The sequence below is a fragment of the Dipodomys merriami genome, unplaced genomic scaffold, assembly GCF_024711535.1.
Source record: "Dipodomys merriami isolate MVZ:Mamm:240054 unplaced genomic scaffold, mDipMer1.0.p SCAF_6, whole genome shotgun sequence".
Classification (NCBI taxonomy): domain Eukaryota; kingdom Metazoa; phylum Chordata; class Mammalia; order Rodentia; family Heteromyidae; genus Dipodomys; species Dipodomys merriami.
The window spans coordinates 6,359,041-6,373,615 of record NW_027206179.1 but is presented as its reverse complement, the minus strand read 5'-3'; the positions used below and the strand labels follow the sequence as shown (position 1 = coordinate 6,373,615).

Here is a 14,575-nt window from a genome sequence, read left to right as displayed (position 1 = left end):
CCGTGAAGAGTTGGATGCAAGTCTAGACCTCAGATCATGGAGCTCTGTGCTGACTTCAGCCTTCTTTGGGATGCCTCTCAAGGCTAGGGATGAGTGGTGAGGATTAAAGCTGAGGATCACCAGTTTGGACATATGTCTTTCCTGTTTTGTGTCCCCCTTCCCTCTCCTTCTCCCTCTGGTATTAGAGTTTGAACTCAAAGGCTAGAACTCATTCAGCTTATCTGCTCCTGGTTAGTGTTGAGCTATGCCCCCAGCTCAGGTTTTTGCTAGTTGATTTGGAGGTGGAGTCTCACGGACTTTCTGCCCAGGCTGACCTCAAACTATGATATTCTTGATCTCAGCCTCCTGAATAGTTATGATGACAGGCATCAGTCTCCAGCCTCTAGCTTCTTTTTTATCCTTTTGTGTCTTATGTCTTTATTTCTACCTCTTCCTCTCTTTCTTCTCCCTCTCTTTTCCTATTTCCTCCTCCTTCCTATCTCTCTCTGTCCTCTCTTTCCTCATTCTTCCTCCTTTTTTTAAAATTCTTTCCATCCCTCTCTCAAATATACTATTCCATATTTAGAGTTTACAGAATTCACAAATGTAGCCGGGTTCTGGTGGCTCACACCTATAATCCCAGCTATTCAGGAAGTTGAGATCTGAAAATCATGGTGTAAACCCAGCCAGGAAACTCCCTGAGACTCTTATCTACAGTGAATCACCAAAAAGCCAGAAGTAGAGCTATGGTTCAAGTGGTAGAGCACCAACCTTGAGCAAAAATAAGGAAGCTCAGGAACAGTGTGTAAGTCCTGAGTTTAAGCCCAAGGACTAGCACACATATTAAAAACAAAACAAAAAAAGATCCACAAATATAAAGCAGAATTCAGGTCACTCCAAATACATATGAAAGCTTTCTCCTTGAAGATAGTGTCAGCTGACAGATGAATAGTTCCTTTTGGATCTAACAACAATAAAGGGTCATTGTGACCTTATTGGGGTGGGGAAGCGGCTGTGGAATGGTGATGTGCAGATGGAAGGTTGGAGATGGAAGGTTGTCATGATCTGCAGACCTGGCAGGAGGTAAGAGATGAGAGAAAGATGAGGTAGAGGGGCCTGACCTCTGGGGTTTTGGGCTGAGCGAACCGGGAAGAAGGAAGTGGCTGGAGAGAGATCACAGGAAGGTGGGGCCAATGTGATCTCCAGGTTGTAGGGAGAAATGTAGGCATATTTAAATTAGGAAGGACATTGGGTGGGAACAGGAGAAGAGGAAAAAGTAGCACTCTGTTGGAATATGGAGGCCCTGAGGCTGTAAGAAGGAATGAGAGACTCATCCCAAGTGGAGACTCAAGGAACTCTCAGTTAACTGGAGGGAAAAATGAGAATCAATGGGAGATTATCACTGATTCAACCACTAGAACCCTCCCCCACCCCCAGTTTACAATTTCCCATTGAACTAGCATGGAAAATTAAAGAGGATTGGACTGTACATGAAGAAAACACAACAGTAAAAGAAAGCAGAGCAAATCTGATCCAGGATCTGGGGAAACTCAATATGCCAACACATACAAAGAATGAGTATATGCCCAGGAGTGATAGATGAACTAGAAGGGAATAAGGAAAATATGGTACATAAATACAATGGAGTATTATTCAGCCATGAAAAATGATGTCACTTGTAGAACAGAGAAAACTGGAGATCATTATGTTAAAGCAAAATGATCTGGACTGAGGACAGATGTTTTCTCAATATACGGATCTAGAGCTGTGAATCAAGGGCTGTTTGGAAGTGAGAGCCAGTGAGGAGAGGGAAGGGCCAAGGAAGAGGATAAAAGGGGTGACTATGATCTAAGCACTTAAAACACACATATGACAAGAGATTAATGAAGCCTGGCACTGATGGTTCACACCTGTAATCCTAGCTACTCTGGAGGCTGAGATCTGAGGATTGCAGTTCAAAGCCAGCTTGGGCAGGAAAGTCTGTGAGATTCTTTATCTCCAATCAACCAGCAAAAAGCTGGAAGTAGAGCTGTGGCTCAAGTGGTAGAGCACCAGCAAAGAGAGGGGGCGGTCCTGAGTTCAAGATATCCCTGAGCTACACCTCCACTTCCGGGGTTTGTTTGTTTGTTGCTGGTTCATTGGAGATGAGACCCAGGGATTTTCTTTCCTGGGCTAGCTTTGAACTGGGATCCTCATATCAGTCCCTGGAGTAGCTAGGATCACAGGCATGAGCTCCATCACCCAGCGATCACTGATTTCCCATCCAACTTCCCTACTTGTCTGTTTATAGGGGTAGAGGAGAAATCTGATGGCGAAGATTTCTCAGAGGAAACCAAATGACTGCACCCACCCACCTGACCCAAAGCCCTCCTTAGGCCTCTCCATCCCCCTTCGGATGTCCAGTCACTCCTTTAAGAGGCCAGTCACTAAAATTACATCATATCCGGACAATGAGGTTAGGTTCGACCACTGGGAGGAGAACTTAGAGAAACCCCAACAGGTGTGTTGGCAGAACAGGCTTCAAGGAGTCCAGGCCTACGGCAGTGTGGGTGATCTTTTAAGTACTTTGGATCTGGTCAAAGCTCTGAAAAAACACATCGCGGCAGGCACAGGTGCTTTGCTCGACCAAGCCGGGATGGCAGGTGTTCACGCTGGTCAGGCCTCATCGTTGCCCTTTGTGGAGATGATTCCGGCCAAAGCCGAGCTGCGTGTGCCACCGTTCCTCTGCAGAGAATTTCTGGTCACAGAGGAAGATATAAAGATCCAGGAAAAGAAGGTGAAGGCGGCCAGAGAGAGGCTGGCCCTAGCCCTGCTAGTAGATAGGCTCGCCAGCGAGGCGGAGATGCAGAAGAGACTGAGAAAGGAAAAATGATCGTCACTACCTACACCAAAATATCACAGAGGAAACGGACTTGGGCTCTGGGGCAATGTCTCCTTGCAGAGTCTGGGATTGCTCTGGATTTGAGTTTCTTGAAACTTTACCATAAATATTTTTATTAAATCCCTTTATGTAACACAAAAGTAGACAGCAATTCCTTTTCTTTCCCACTCCTCCCCTCCCCTCCCTTCCCTTTCCCCTCCTCTTCCCTCTCCTTCCCTTCCCTTGCGTAACACAGAAAGTAGACAGAGTTAATTCCCCCCCTCCCCTTTTATTTTGGTCGGTTATGGGGCTTGAACTCTGGGCTTGGGTGCTGTCCCTGTGCTCTTCAGCTCAAGGCGAGAGCTCTACCACTTGAGCCACAGCACCATTTCTGGTTTTCTAGTGGTTTTTATTTGATATAAGAGTCTCATGGCCTTTCGTACCCCGGCTGGCTTTGAACCAAAATCCTCAGATCTCAGCCTCCTGAGTAGCTAGGATTACAGGAGTGAGCCACCAGCATCCAGGATTCCCACATTTAACAGATAGTTTGACTAGGTATGTAACTTAGGTTTTAGTGATTATCTTACCTTTTAAAATTTATAAATTTTTTTTGTCAGTTGTGGGGCTTGAATCTGGGCCTGGGCTCTGTCCCTCAGCTCTTCAGCTCAAGACTAGCATACTACCACTTGAGCTACAACACCACTTCTGGTTTTCTGGTGGTTAATTGGAGATAAGAGTCTCACAAGCCCGGGGCACCAGTGGCTCATGCCTGTACTCCTAGCTACTCAGGAGGCTGAGATCTGAGGATCTCGGTTCAAAGCCAACCAGGGTAGGAAAGTCCGTGAGATTCTTATCTCCAATAAAAACCACTAGAAAACTGGAAGTGGTGCTGTGGCTCAAGCACAGAGCTCTCGCCTTGAGCTGAAGAGCACAGGGACAGCGCCCAAGCCCAGAGTTCAAGCCCCACAACTGACTAAAAAAAAACAAACAAAAACTTGATGTTTTACATTAGCAATAAGCATAAATATGTCCCAGAAAGCTGGGTGCCGGTGGCTCATGCCTGTGATTCTAGCTACTCATGAGGCTGAGATCTGAGGATTGCGGTTTGAAGCCAGCCTGGGCAGGAAAGCCCATGAGACTCTCATCTCCAATAAACCACTAGAAAATTGGAAGTGGCACTGTGGCTGAAGTGGTAGAGTGCTCGCCTTGAGCTGAAGAGCTGAGGGACAGCACCCAAGCTCAGAGTTCAAGCCCCACGACCAACCAAAAAAAAAAAAAAATGTCCCAGAAAAAAAAAAAAAAAAGAGTCTCAGGGACTTTCCTGCTTGGGTTGGCTTTGAACCACAATTTTCAGATCTCAGCCTCGAGTAGAAAGTATTACAGATGTGAGCCACTGGTGCCCAGCTGATTATCTTACCTTTCAGAGTCATCCATCTCATTAGCTATTGAATGGGAATAAACTCATGGTCTCTGTGTCCTTGTGTGTGTGGAGGGGAGGGGCTTGAACTCAGGGCCCAAATGCTGTCCCTGGGCTCTTTGCTCAATGCTAGTGCTCTACCACTTTGAGCCACAGCGTTACTTCTGGTTTTGTGGTAGTTTATTGGAGATAGGAGTCTCACGGACTTTCCTGCCCTGTTTTTGAACCATGATCCTCAGATCTCAGCCTCCTGAATGATCGGGATTAAGGCTTCAGGCACAAGTGCCTGGCTTTTTGTCCATTTTATGTAATAACTGATTCAAAAAATAGGAAATAGAAGCCAGGCACCGGTGGCTCATGCCAGTAATCCTAGCTACTCAGGAGGCTGAGATCTAAGGATCACGGTTCAAAGCCAGCCCAGGCCGGAAAGTCTGTGAGACTCTTATCTCTAATGAACCATCAGAAAACCAGAATTGGCGTTGTGCCTTAAGTTGTAGAGTGCTAGCATTGAGCTGAATTGCTGAGGGACAGCACCCAGGCCCTGAGTTCAAGCCCCACAACAACCAAAAAAAGGAATTGATTCTGTGAAGAGTGTGGAAGCTGTGATTCCAAACTCAGAAGGGTGGAGAGGAGAGGAGAGGAGAGAGAGAGAGAGAGAGAGAGAGAGAGAGAGAGAGAGAGAGAGAGAGAGAGAGAGAGAGAGAGAGGAGTGTGGCAGCTGGCATTGGTGCCATGGGCAGACATGTACTGGGCAGTGGGAAGTGAAAATCTCACATGGAAACAAGATGTTCATTTTCATACAATTACCATATCTACCTTAGTGTTTTTAATTATTTTATTATTATTATTACTACTACTACTGATATATCCAGTTCTGGTGTCCGTGAAGGGTACCATGATGTGAAAAATCAAAAATGTGAAATTCACTTCTAGGCCTTAACAAAAGAAAAACACCTCTTTTATTTTTTGGTTTAAAACTGCTACTTGAGCTTAGCATCTGATAATTTTGCCCATTGGCTGGCACTCTACCACTTGAACCAGGCCTTCCCCCCACAAAACACCTCTTATTGAGTTCCCACAGAATCAGTCAGAGGCCAACTCAAGAAAGAGAGGAGGTGGGGGGGGGGCAGTATAGTTTATTTCATCCATGGCCCCTGCCCGAGGGATTTCACTGAAGCTTTCTGAGATCCAGGTGTGGCAGGTAATAGCCCAGGCGGTGACACTGGACTTGGTAATCTCCTTCCCTCTTCCGCCGGCACATGGTCACCTGCATGAGTGAGAAGAGGGGGAAGATGAACTGACAGAGCCAGGTGCTGGTGGCTCATCCCAGCTACGCAGGAGGCTGAGATCTGAGGATTGCAGTTCAAAGCCAGCTTGAGCAGAAAAGTCCTTGTGAGATTCTTATCTCCAAGGACCCACCAGAAAACCAGAAGCGATGCTGTGGCTCAAAGTGGTAGAGTGCTTACCTTGAGCAAAATAACTCAGGGACTGTGCACAGACCCTGAGTCCAAGCTTCATGACTGAGAAAATGAAAAAATGAACGAACAATATAGATACTTAGGTAAGGGATACCACAGGGGTGAAATAACCTAATGGCCTTCTTGTCTTCCTTTTTCTACTTGGATGTTTCTCCTCAGCTCTCCCTTTTCACTCTTTTTTTTTTTTTTTTTTTTTTTTGTCGGTCGTGGGGCTTGAACTCTGGGCCTGGGCGCTGTCCCTCAGCTCTTCAGCTCAAGGCGAGCGCTCTACCACTTGAGCTACAGCGCCACTTCCGGTTTTCTGGTGGTTATTGGAGATAGGAGTCTCACAGTCTTTCCTGCCCGGGCTGGCTTTGAACTGTGATCCTCAGATCTCAGCCTCCTGAGTAGCTAGGATTACAGGCGTGAGCCACCAGCGCCCGGCTTTCCCTTTTCACTCTTGATTTATTTATTTGGTCAGATCTTGGGTTTGAACCATAATCCTCACATCTCAGCCTCCTGAGTAGCTAGGATTTACAGGTGTGAGCCATGGGCATGGGACTAAGAATTTGTATTTATGACACATAGTCAGTGCATCCAATGAATGCATCTTTAGAGAAGGCTGCCATTGGGGGAGTTGCAGGAATGGGCTCACACTGACTAAAAGATGGTTGTGATGTCTCTGGGCAAGAAAATCTTATGGGGCCACTATCCTGGATGTGGCCCATCCACAACCAAACACAGAGCTGGGGGCTGGTGGCCTGAGATCCTAGCTGCTGAGAGCTGAGGCTGGAGGTTCAAAGACAGCCTGTGCAGAAAAGTCCATAAGACTTTTTATCTTAAACACCAAAAGAAGCCAGAAGTGGAGGAATGCTTTAAGTGGTAGAGCGCTAGCCTTCAGTATACAAGATCATGGACAGTTCAAGCCCCAGGACTGGCATACGTGTGTGTGCATGCACATGAATGCACACACACACACACACACATGCACACACACACACACACACACAGAGCAGACAAAACCACATATTCATACTAAGTGTTGAAGCTCATGTCTGTATTCCTAGAGACTCAGAAGGCTGAGATCTGAGGATCACAGTTCAAAGCCAGCCTGGGCAGAAAGATACAGGAAACTCTTATCTCCAATTAAACCACACACACACGCACACACACACACACACACACACACACACACACGTGCGCGCGCGCGCGCACACACACACACACACACACACACACACCACTAGATGATGCTGGATTGTACTAAATATTCTCACAACCTAAATAGAAGGAGACAAGTTATCTTCTCTTACCAGGAAACAGCAGATCAGGCAGGAAATGAGACCCAGGAGTCCCGCCAAACAGATGAGAATGATGGCCCAGAACGGAAGGCCTAGGTAGACAAATGTATGTGATTTCTCTGTCTACCCCCTCACCCACCCCTTTACCCTAGGTATCTCTTATGGGTATAAGACTCCTTGCTGTCTTTGTAGCGTGCCTCAGAAATCTCCACATTATGCTGTTATAGCAGCAAGATGTATACTCATACCCATAACCCTGGGCAGGGGCGGGCCAAGTTTCATCAGGCTCCAAGGCCCTGTGTGCATGGTGCTGCTTGATAGGTCAGAGTTGATCACCTTGTACTTTTCCTACCCCCGGCAGGGATTTCTGGAAGCTTACCTGCTTGTTTAGTCACCAAATCATTTCTGATGGCAGAATATCCTGGAAAGAAATGAAAATGATGGTGGTTGGTGGTAGTGGTAGGGGTCAATGTGAGGAGGTTTTGTTTTTGTTTTTGTGAGGAGGTTTTGTTTTTGTTTTTGTCAGTCATGGGGCTTGAACTCTGGGCCTGGGCACTGTCCCTGAGCTCTTCAGCTCCTTAAGGTGAGTGCTCTACCGCTTGAGCCATAGTTCTACTTCTTGTTTTCTGGTGGTTCACTGGAGATAAGCATCTCATGGACTTTCTTACCTGGGCTGGCTTTGAACTGAGATCCTCAGATCTCAGCCTCCTTAGTAGCTAGGATTACAGGCATGAGCCACCAGTGCCTGGCTGAGGCTTTGTTCTTGTTATGATGATTTTGAAGTCCCAGAGCTTGCTGGGGAAGAGAAGCCAATCTCCCCTGCTCCATGGCACAGCCTTTCTTCTTCCATGGTGGCTGAGTGCTGGAAGCACCCTTTCTGGGCACAAGTTCAAGGCTACCCCAGCCCCAGCTTCAAGGCTCCCAGAGAAGCCAGCAAGCAACCCCAAGAGAAGAAGCCAGAGCCTCTGCTACAGATTGAAGGCTCGGGACCCTTACCATCCACCAGGATGCTGTTCCTGTCCAGGGTGAAGTTCTGGAGCTGGGTTCCATTCTGTGTCATCCGCAGGAATTCCTCATAGATGGCCACTCTGTACACACTCCGGGCCAATGGGGAGAAGCCACACAGGGAGTCCACACCTGTGTGGTTGCTGTGGGAGACAGGCCTGCGGGCGGGGCACAGACGGCAAAGATGGGTGCTGCTCTGCCTGGGCTATGGATGCTGCGCTTCGAGAACTTTCCATGTCCTCCCTCCCTCCCCTCCCATAAATGACCACTGTCATCTATGTGGGCCATCAATGACCAGAACCATATCTGGGTGATGGTGACTCACACCTGCAATCGATCTTAGCTGCTTAGGAGTCCTAAGATCTGAGGATCTTCCCTCTCATCTCCTCTGCTTCCTTCCTCTTCCCCTCCTCCTCCCCATCCTTCCCTCTCCCTCCCTCCCTCCCTCCCTCCTTCCTTTCCCTTCCCTTCCCTTCCATTCCCCTCCCTCCCTCCTTTCCTCCCTCCCTCCCTCCCTCCCTTCTGTCCCTCCTTCTCTTCCTTCCTCTTTCCCTCCCTCTTCTCTCTGAACTCAGGGCCTGGGCACTGTCCCTGAGCATTTGTGTTCAAGGCTAGCACTCTACCACTTTGAGCCACAGCACCACTTCCAGTTTTCTGGTGGTTTATGAGAGATAAGAATCTCAAGGACTTTTCTGCCTGGGATACCTTTGAACCTTAATCCTCAGATCTCAGCCCCATGAGTAGCTAGGATTACAGGCATGGAATCCTAGCTTTTGAATCCAGACCTTCTTTGTCCCAAGTGTTAATGAAACACTTAAGCTTCTACTTTAGGTAGAAGGAAGAATGGAATATCTAATGATTTAATTTACTTCACATACAAAGAAACTACCTCAGAGAGAACATTTCTGGAACAATAAAAGTAAGCTTATAGGAAAAATTATCTATACAACAATGAATGCTGGCCATATTTGTTAAAATTAACTTTTCCCAGAAGTCTAGAAATGAATGAAAGTCTTAGAATAATATAGGCAGGGTTTGATTTAAAAAAAAAAAGTGGTTGGGACTGGGAAGGTGGCTCAGTGGTAGAGTGTTTGCCTTGCATGCATGAGGCCCTGGGTTCAATTCCTCAGCACCACATAAGCAGAAAAAGCTGGAAGTGGTGCTGTGGCTCAAGTGGTAGAGTGCTAGCCTTGAGCTGAAGAGCTGAGGGACAGCGCCCAAGCCCAGAGTTCAGGCCCGCGACTGGGACCCCCCCCCCCCAAAAAAAAGTGGTTGAGCAGGGTGCTGGTGGCACACGCCTGTAATACTACTCAGGAGGCTGAGATCTGAGGATCATGGTTCAAAGCCAGACCTGGCAGGAAAGTCCATGAAACTCTTACCTCCAATTAACCACCAGAAAAAAAACCCAGGAGTGGAGCTGTGGCTCAAAGTGATAGAGGGTTATCCTTGAGCAAAAGATCTGAAAAACAGCTCCCAGACCCTGAGTTCAAGTCCCACAACTGACCAAAAAAATGGTTTACTCTTCATAAAGACATGTCCTGTTGCTTTTTTTTTTGGTGCTATGACTGGGACTTGAATTTTGGGCTTCAGGGTTGCATTTGGCTTTTCCAGTCAAGGCTGGTGCTCTACCTCTCGAGTCACAGCTCTATTTCCACTTTTTTTGGTGCTGGTTCATTGGAGAGAAGAGTGTCATGGTCTTTCCTTCCTGGATTGGCTTTGAACTGATCCTCTAGACCGAAGCCTCCCGAGTGGCTAGGATTACAGGTGTGACTGTGGCAAGGATTCCACAGTCTAGTTTCAATGGCTCCCCGCCTCAGTGAGCATCCATCACCATGCCCAGTGAGGCTGTATCTACTCTTAGGCCAGGGTTCAGAGGACTGGCTGGCATGACCTCTTTCTTGGGCATGGAGTGACTAATTGGTTTTGAGGGATGAACTCTGTTTCTAGTCATTCTCCCACAAGAGTGAGAAAACTAGGAGATGATGACCAGGGGACACTTTTCTTTGAAGCGCAGAATTACTACAGGCATCAGGTCTTGTGCTAGGACTCACCTGAATGCCAAGACTTGACAGTCAGAAAAGTAGCTTTTGATGCTGCTGTTTCGGAAGACTGCGTTGAGCTGAAAGACAGAATAGTGTTTCTTACCCAGAGCCAGAAGAGAATGCATGGTTCCTCAGAACACCTCATCATCTGTGTGTGTGTGTGTGTGTGTGTGTGTGTGTGCGCGCGCGCGCGCACATGTGCACACACCAGTCCCAGGGCTTGAACTCAGGGTCAGGGTGCTGTCCCTGAGCTTTTGTGCTTAAGGCTGGTGCTCTACCACTTGAACCACAGCTCTGCTTCTAGCTTTTTGGTGGTTCACTGAAAATAAGAGTCTCTTGGGTCTGGCACTGGTGGTTCACTCCTGGAATCTTAGCTACTTTGGAGGCTTAGGATCCAGGTTTGAAGCCAGTCTGGGCAGGAAAATTTGTGAGACTCTTAATCTCCAATTACCCACCAAAAAGAAAAAGAGAAAGAAAGAAAGAAAAAGAAAGGGAAAAGTAAAAAGAAAGAAAGCTGGGTGCCAGTGGCTCATGCCTGTAACCCTAGCTACTCAGGAGGCTGAGATCTAAGGATCACGGTTCAAAGCCAGCCCAGGCAGGAAAGTCCATGAGACACTTACCCAATAAACTACCAGAAAACCGGAAGTGGTGCTGTGACTCAAGTGGTAGAGCACTAGCCTTGAGCAGAAGTGCTGAGGGACAGTGCCCAGGTGGGTTCAAACCCCATGACTGACCAAAAGAGAGAGAGAGAGAGAGAGAGAGAGAGAGAGAGAGAGAGAGAGAGAGAGAGAGAGAGAGAGAGAGAGAGAGAGAGAGAGAGAGAAGGAAAGCTGGAAGTGGAGCTGTGGCTCAAGTGGTAGAGCACTAGCTTTGAATAAAGAAAAAGCTCAAGGGTAGCACTCATGCCCTGAGTTCAAGTCCCAGGACTAGATAAAAAAAAGTCTCTCAGATTTTTCTGTCTAGGCTGACTCCAAACTTCAATCTTCAAATCCCAGCCTTCTGAGGAGCTAAGATTACAGGCATGCACCACTGGTGCCCAATTCTTTCCATCTGTTTTGTTTTTTTCTTGTTTGTGTGTGTTTTCTGGGAATGGAGTTTGAACTCAGGGCCTTGTGCTCTCACTTGGCCATTTTACTCAAGGCTAACACTTTACCACTTGAGCCACACCTTCACCTCCAGCTTTTTGGTGGCTCATTGCAGATAAGAGTCACACAGATGGTCCCGTTGGGGGCTGGCTTCGGACCATAATCCTCAGATCTCAGCCTCCTGAGTAGCAGGGATTACAGGAAAGAGCCACTGGTGTCTGTTCCCTTCATTTATTGTTATTTGGACAAATAGCAGCTCAGGTGTATGTACCAAAGATATCTTCTTCTTCTTCTAAGGTCTGATACAACGGTGTGACCATTAACTAGCTCCCGAATGTCTCTGTGCTTGTTTCTGAACTTGTGAATGGGAAGAAGGGACAGTCTGTAGGAACTGTGAATAGACAGCCTCTGATAACCCAGTGTCCATAGGTCAGTCTGGGCCTAGTAGCAGAGTGGCAGACAACCCATCCTCACCGCGTGTTCGATGCTTCTTTTGCTGTGCTGGTGCAGGGCAGTGCCTGGCTGGGCCATGTCCTGAGAATAGGGCAGATTGGTGATGGTGAAGTTCAGGTGGAAGTTCTCAGAGCTGGGACTGCCAGTTGGCATTTCTGTAGGAAGAAGAATGGATGGTTTCACTCAGATTTGAACTCTGGGTCTTAGGTTTTTTTTGGGGGGGGGTCAGTTGTGGGGCCTGAACTCTGGACCTGGGTGCTGTCCCTCAGCTCTTTAGCTCAAGGCTAGCACTCTACCACTTGAGCCACAGTGACACTTCTGGCTTTTTCTGCTTATGTGGTGCTGAGGAATCAAATCCAGGGCCTCATGCCTGCAAGGCAAGCACTCTACCACTGAGCCACCTTCCCAGCCCTGGGCCTTAGGTTTGTGAGGCAGGTTGCTCTATCACTGAGCCACATCCTTATCCTTATTTTCAGATAGGATCATCATCCATGACTACCTCAGCCAACCTAGATGAAGATCTTCCTATGTACATTTCATAGGCTGTGGCTGGGATGACACACAGCCAATACCATACTCAGCTTTTATTGGCTGAGATGGGGTCTTGCGAACTTTTTTTTTTTTGTCAGAACTGGCCTTGAATTGAAATTCTCCTGATCTTGGCCTCCTGAGTAGCTGGGATTACAAGCATGAATCATCAGATCCAAGATGAATAAGACCCAACAATTTTTTTTCTTTTTTTTTGTGTGCCAGTTCTGGGGCTTGAATTCAGAGCCTGGATGTTATCTCCAAGCTTTTGTTCTCAAGGCTAGTACTCTACCACTTGAGCCACAGCTCTACTTCTGGCTTTTGAGTGGTTTACTGGAGATAAGAATCTCATAGATTTTCTTGCCCAGGCTGGCTTTGATCTCAGATCTCAGCCTCCTGAGTAGCTTGGTTGACAAACATGAACCACCAGCATCTGGCTTTGACAATCTTGCATACAGTATGTCTACTGAATTCTTCATGTACTTTCCTCCATCCATCTACCCAATCAACTTTTTTTCTTTTTTTTCCAGTCCTGGGGCTTGAACTCGGAGCCTGGGTACTGTCCCTGAGCTCCTTTTGCTCAAGGTTAGCAATCTACCAGCTTGAGCTACTTCTGGCTTTTTCTGTGATTAATTGGAGATAAAAGTCTCTTGAACTTACATCCCTGGGCTGGCTTCAAACCGTGATCCTCCTATCTCAGCCTCCTGAGTAACCAGGATTGCAGGTGTGAGACCCTGGTGCCTGGCCCAGTCAACCTATTTTTTTTGTTTCAGGTGGAGTGCTGCTGTATTGCCCAGATTAGCCTTCTAACTCCTGGACTCCGTTTTCCTGCTTTTCTCCTTCCAAGAAGCCAAGACTACAGGTGTTCACTATCATTCTCCCCCCCCTGCCCCCCGTTCCAACCAACAACATTGAGTGGCCATTTCTCTGTGTCTGGCCCAGGATCCAGTAGTAATTCTGAGTTCATTTGATTGTAATGAGTTCCTAGTCTGTGTCCATCTCTCCTTACTCTATCCTTTTCTGAAAGGATGAAGATGTTGGCAGGAATTGTTGTTACTTTCTTCTTGGGATTTCGGGACAAATATGGGGGGGGGGTCACTGGCTACTCACCAACAGAGGCGATTATCGTGACCTGTTGAGTGTAACCTGCAGGGGGGGGAATTGGTTGGTATATATATACATATATATATATATATATATATATGTTTATATATCTGCACGAACTAATTGAGGGAGCATGTGGACTCTACACTACAGCAAACACAACTGACTCTCACCATTGACATGCAGGCTGTGCTGATCCAATGTGTAGCTGCCCAACTGGGTGGCATTGTGTGTCATTTGGCTCAGTTCCTGGTACAGCTGTTGGATATTCAGCCCGGGACCCACAGGGTCATGGTGGTAGGCACAGATAGCATTCACGCTGGTAGCGGCTCCATCTTTTTCAGGCCTGGGGGGAGGGAAGACAAAGGGGGGGAGGGAGAGAGAGAAAAAGTGGAGACTCTGAAGAGACTCTGGCACCCCTGAGGATGGGGAGCAGGAGAGCAGTGTTTAATCTCATCCCCCAACAGATCTGGTCCTTCTTGGCAAAATGGCGTTGCCTGCTCACCTGAGGGCGTTCAGTCTGCAGTGGGAGTAGACAGGGCCCAGGCTGCTGTTCCAGAACAAAGATTCGAGCTGTGGAGGGAGGAGGAGGCTCAGAGAGACAGGAGTTGGTGGGGGGGAAGGAAGGAGAGAGATGGGTGGAATTGATTCCGCCTCACCAGACGCTGCAGGATCCTCTCTGTGGCATTGAACATGGTGGAGCTGGTGCTCAAGTCTTCTGAGAATGGAAGGTTGGTAATGGTGAAGTTGAGGGTGAATGTTGTCAGGGAGGAACTCGTGGCTGTGGGGAGGGGAGAAGGTGAGATGTTGGCAGTGGGAAATTGGCTTTGGCACCAGACTGGATTCCTAAATTCATGTCCTCTTCCTTTTCCCCATGCATCACCATCCGCAGCAGCCAATGAGGCCACACAAAGTCAGAATATGCATACATATCATCTCCAAGCGACCGTAAATTCTCCTCCTTTGCCATGCATTTCTTTCCCCATCTCCAGCTCAAGTCTGAGCTTCTCCTACCCAGCCCAGTGGATGGCTCTGTTTAAATCATTCCCTATGCTTTGATACTGGACAAATCTTTTCTGAAGTAATTTTTTAAAAACAAGGATCACTCTTTTTCTCCAAATACCACCTGTGATTTCTTATGGATTTTCAGCAGTCAGCAACTTGGCTAGACATTCAAGGCCCTTTCCAATTCCAATCTAGTTCTTGCTGGTCTTCTGGTTTGATCCATTTGCTCTTGGTGGGGCCTTATGATTTCATGCAAACCAATGTCTCTCCCCAGTCCCCCAATATTCAGTTTCTGGCTACTGAGTCTTCATTCATAGAATCCCCTGAGCTGGAACTACC

General features: G+C 47.5%; 2 protein-coding genes across 3 annotated transcripts in view; one reads left to right on the top strand and one right to left on the bottom strand.

The window, feature by feature from the left end:
* Window positions 1–991: 991 nt before the first annotated feature.
* LOC138813434 (methyl-CpG-binding domain protein 3-like 1) lies at window positions 992–2,978 on the top strand. Of its 2 annotated transcripts, none has more exons than XM_070001859.1 (2): window positions 992–1,062; window positions 2,270–2,978. In XM_070001859.1, the coding sequence occupies exon 2, from the start codon at window positions 2,288–2,290 to the stop codon at window positions 2,849–2,851; it is 564 nt and encodes a 187-aa protein (XP_069857960.1). In that variant the 5' UTR covers window positions 992–1,062; window positions 2,270–2,287; the 3' UTR covers window positions 2,852–2,978. The 2 variants fall into 2 exon arrangements, with proteins under 2 accessions (XP_069857960.1, XP_069857961.1); XM_070001860.1 differs by lacking the exon at window positions 992–1,062 and adding an exon at window positions 1,080–1,163.
* Window positions 2,979–5,073: 2,095 nt separating this feature from the next.
* The window catches only part of LOC138813853 (mucin-16-like), a 92,882-nt gene continuing 83,380 nt past the window's right edge, over window positions 5,074–14,575 (bottom strand). Inside the window, exons 107-116 of the mRNA XM_070002378.1 lie at window positions 13,891–14,012; window positions 13,737–13,804; window positions 13,405–13,577; window positions 13,238–13,273; window positions 11,621–11,754; window positions 10,071–10,138; window positions 8,011–8,177; window positions 7,394–7,435; window positions 7,027–7,106; window positions 5,074–5,523 (exon numbers count right to left, since the gene is read on the bottom strand). Coding sequence (XP_069858479.1) covers window positions 5,425–5,523; window positions 7,027–7,106; window positions 7,394–7,435; window positions 8,011–8,177; window positions 10,071–10,138; window positions 11,621–11,754; window positions 13,238–13,273; window positions 13,405–13,577; window positions 13,737–13,804; window positions 13,891–14,012 — 989 coding nt within the window. The 3' untranslated portion in view covers window positions 5,074–5,424. The remainder of the gene's footprint in view (window positions 5,524–7,026; window positions 7,107–7,393; window positions 7,436–8,010; window positions 8,178–10,070; window positions 10,139–11,620; window positions 11,755–13,237; window positions 13,274–13,404; window positions 13,578–13,736; window positions 13,805–13,890; window positions 14,013–14,575) is intronic.

Excerpts from the sequence above, each read along its gene's own strand:
- LOC138813434 (XM_070001859.1), top strand. The coding sequence starts at position 2,288 with ATGGCGAAGATTTCTCAGAGGAAACCAAATGACTGCACCCACCCACCT.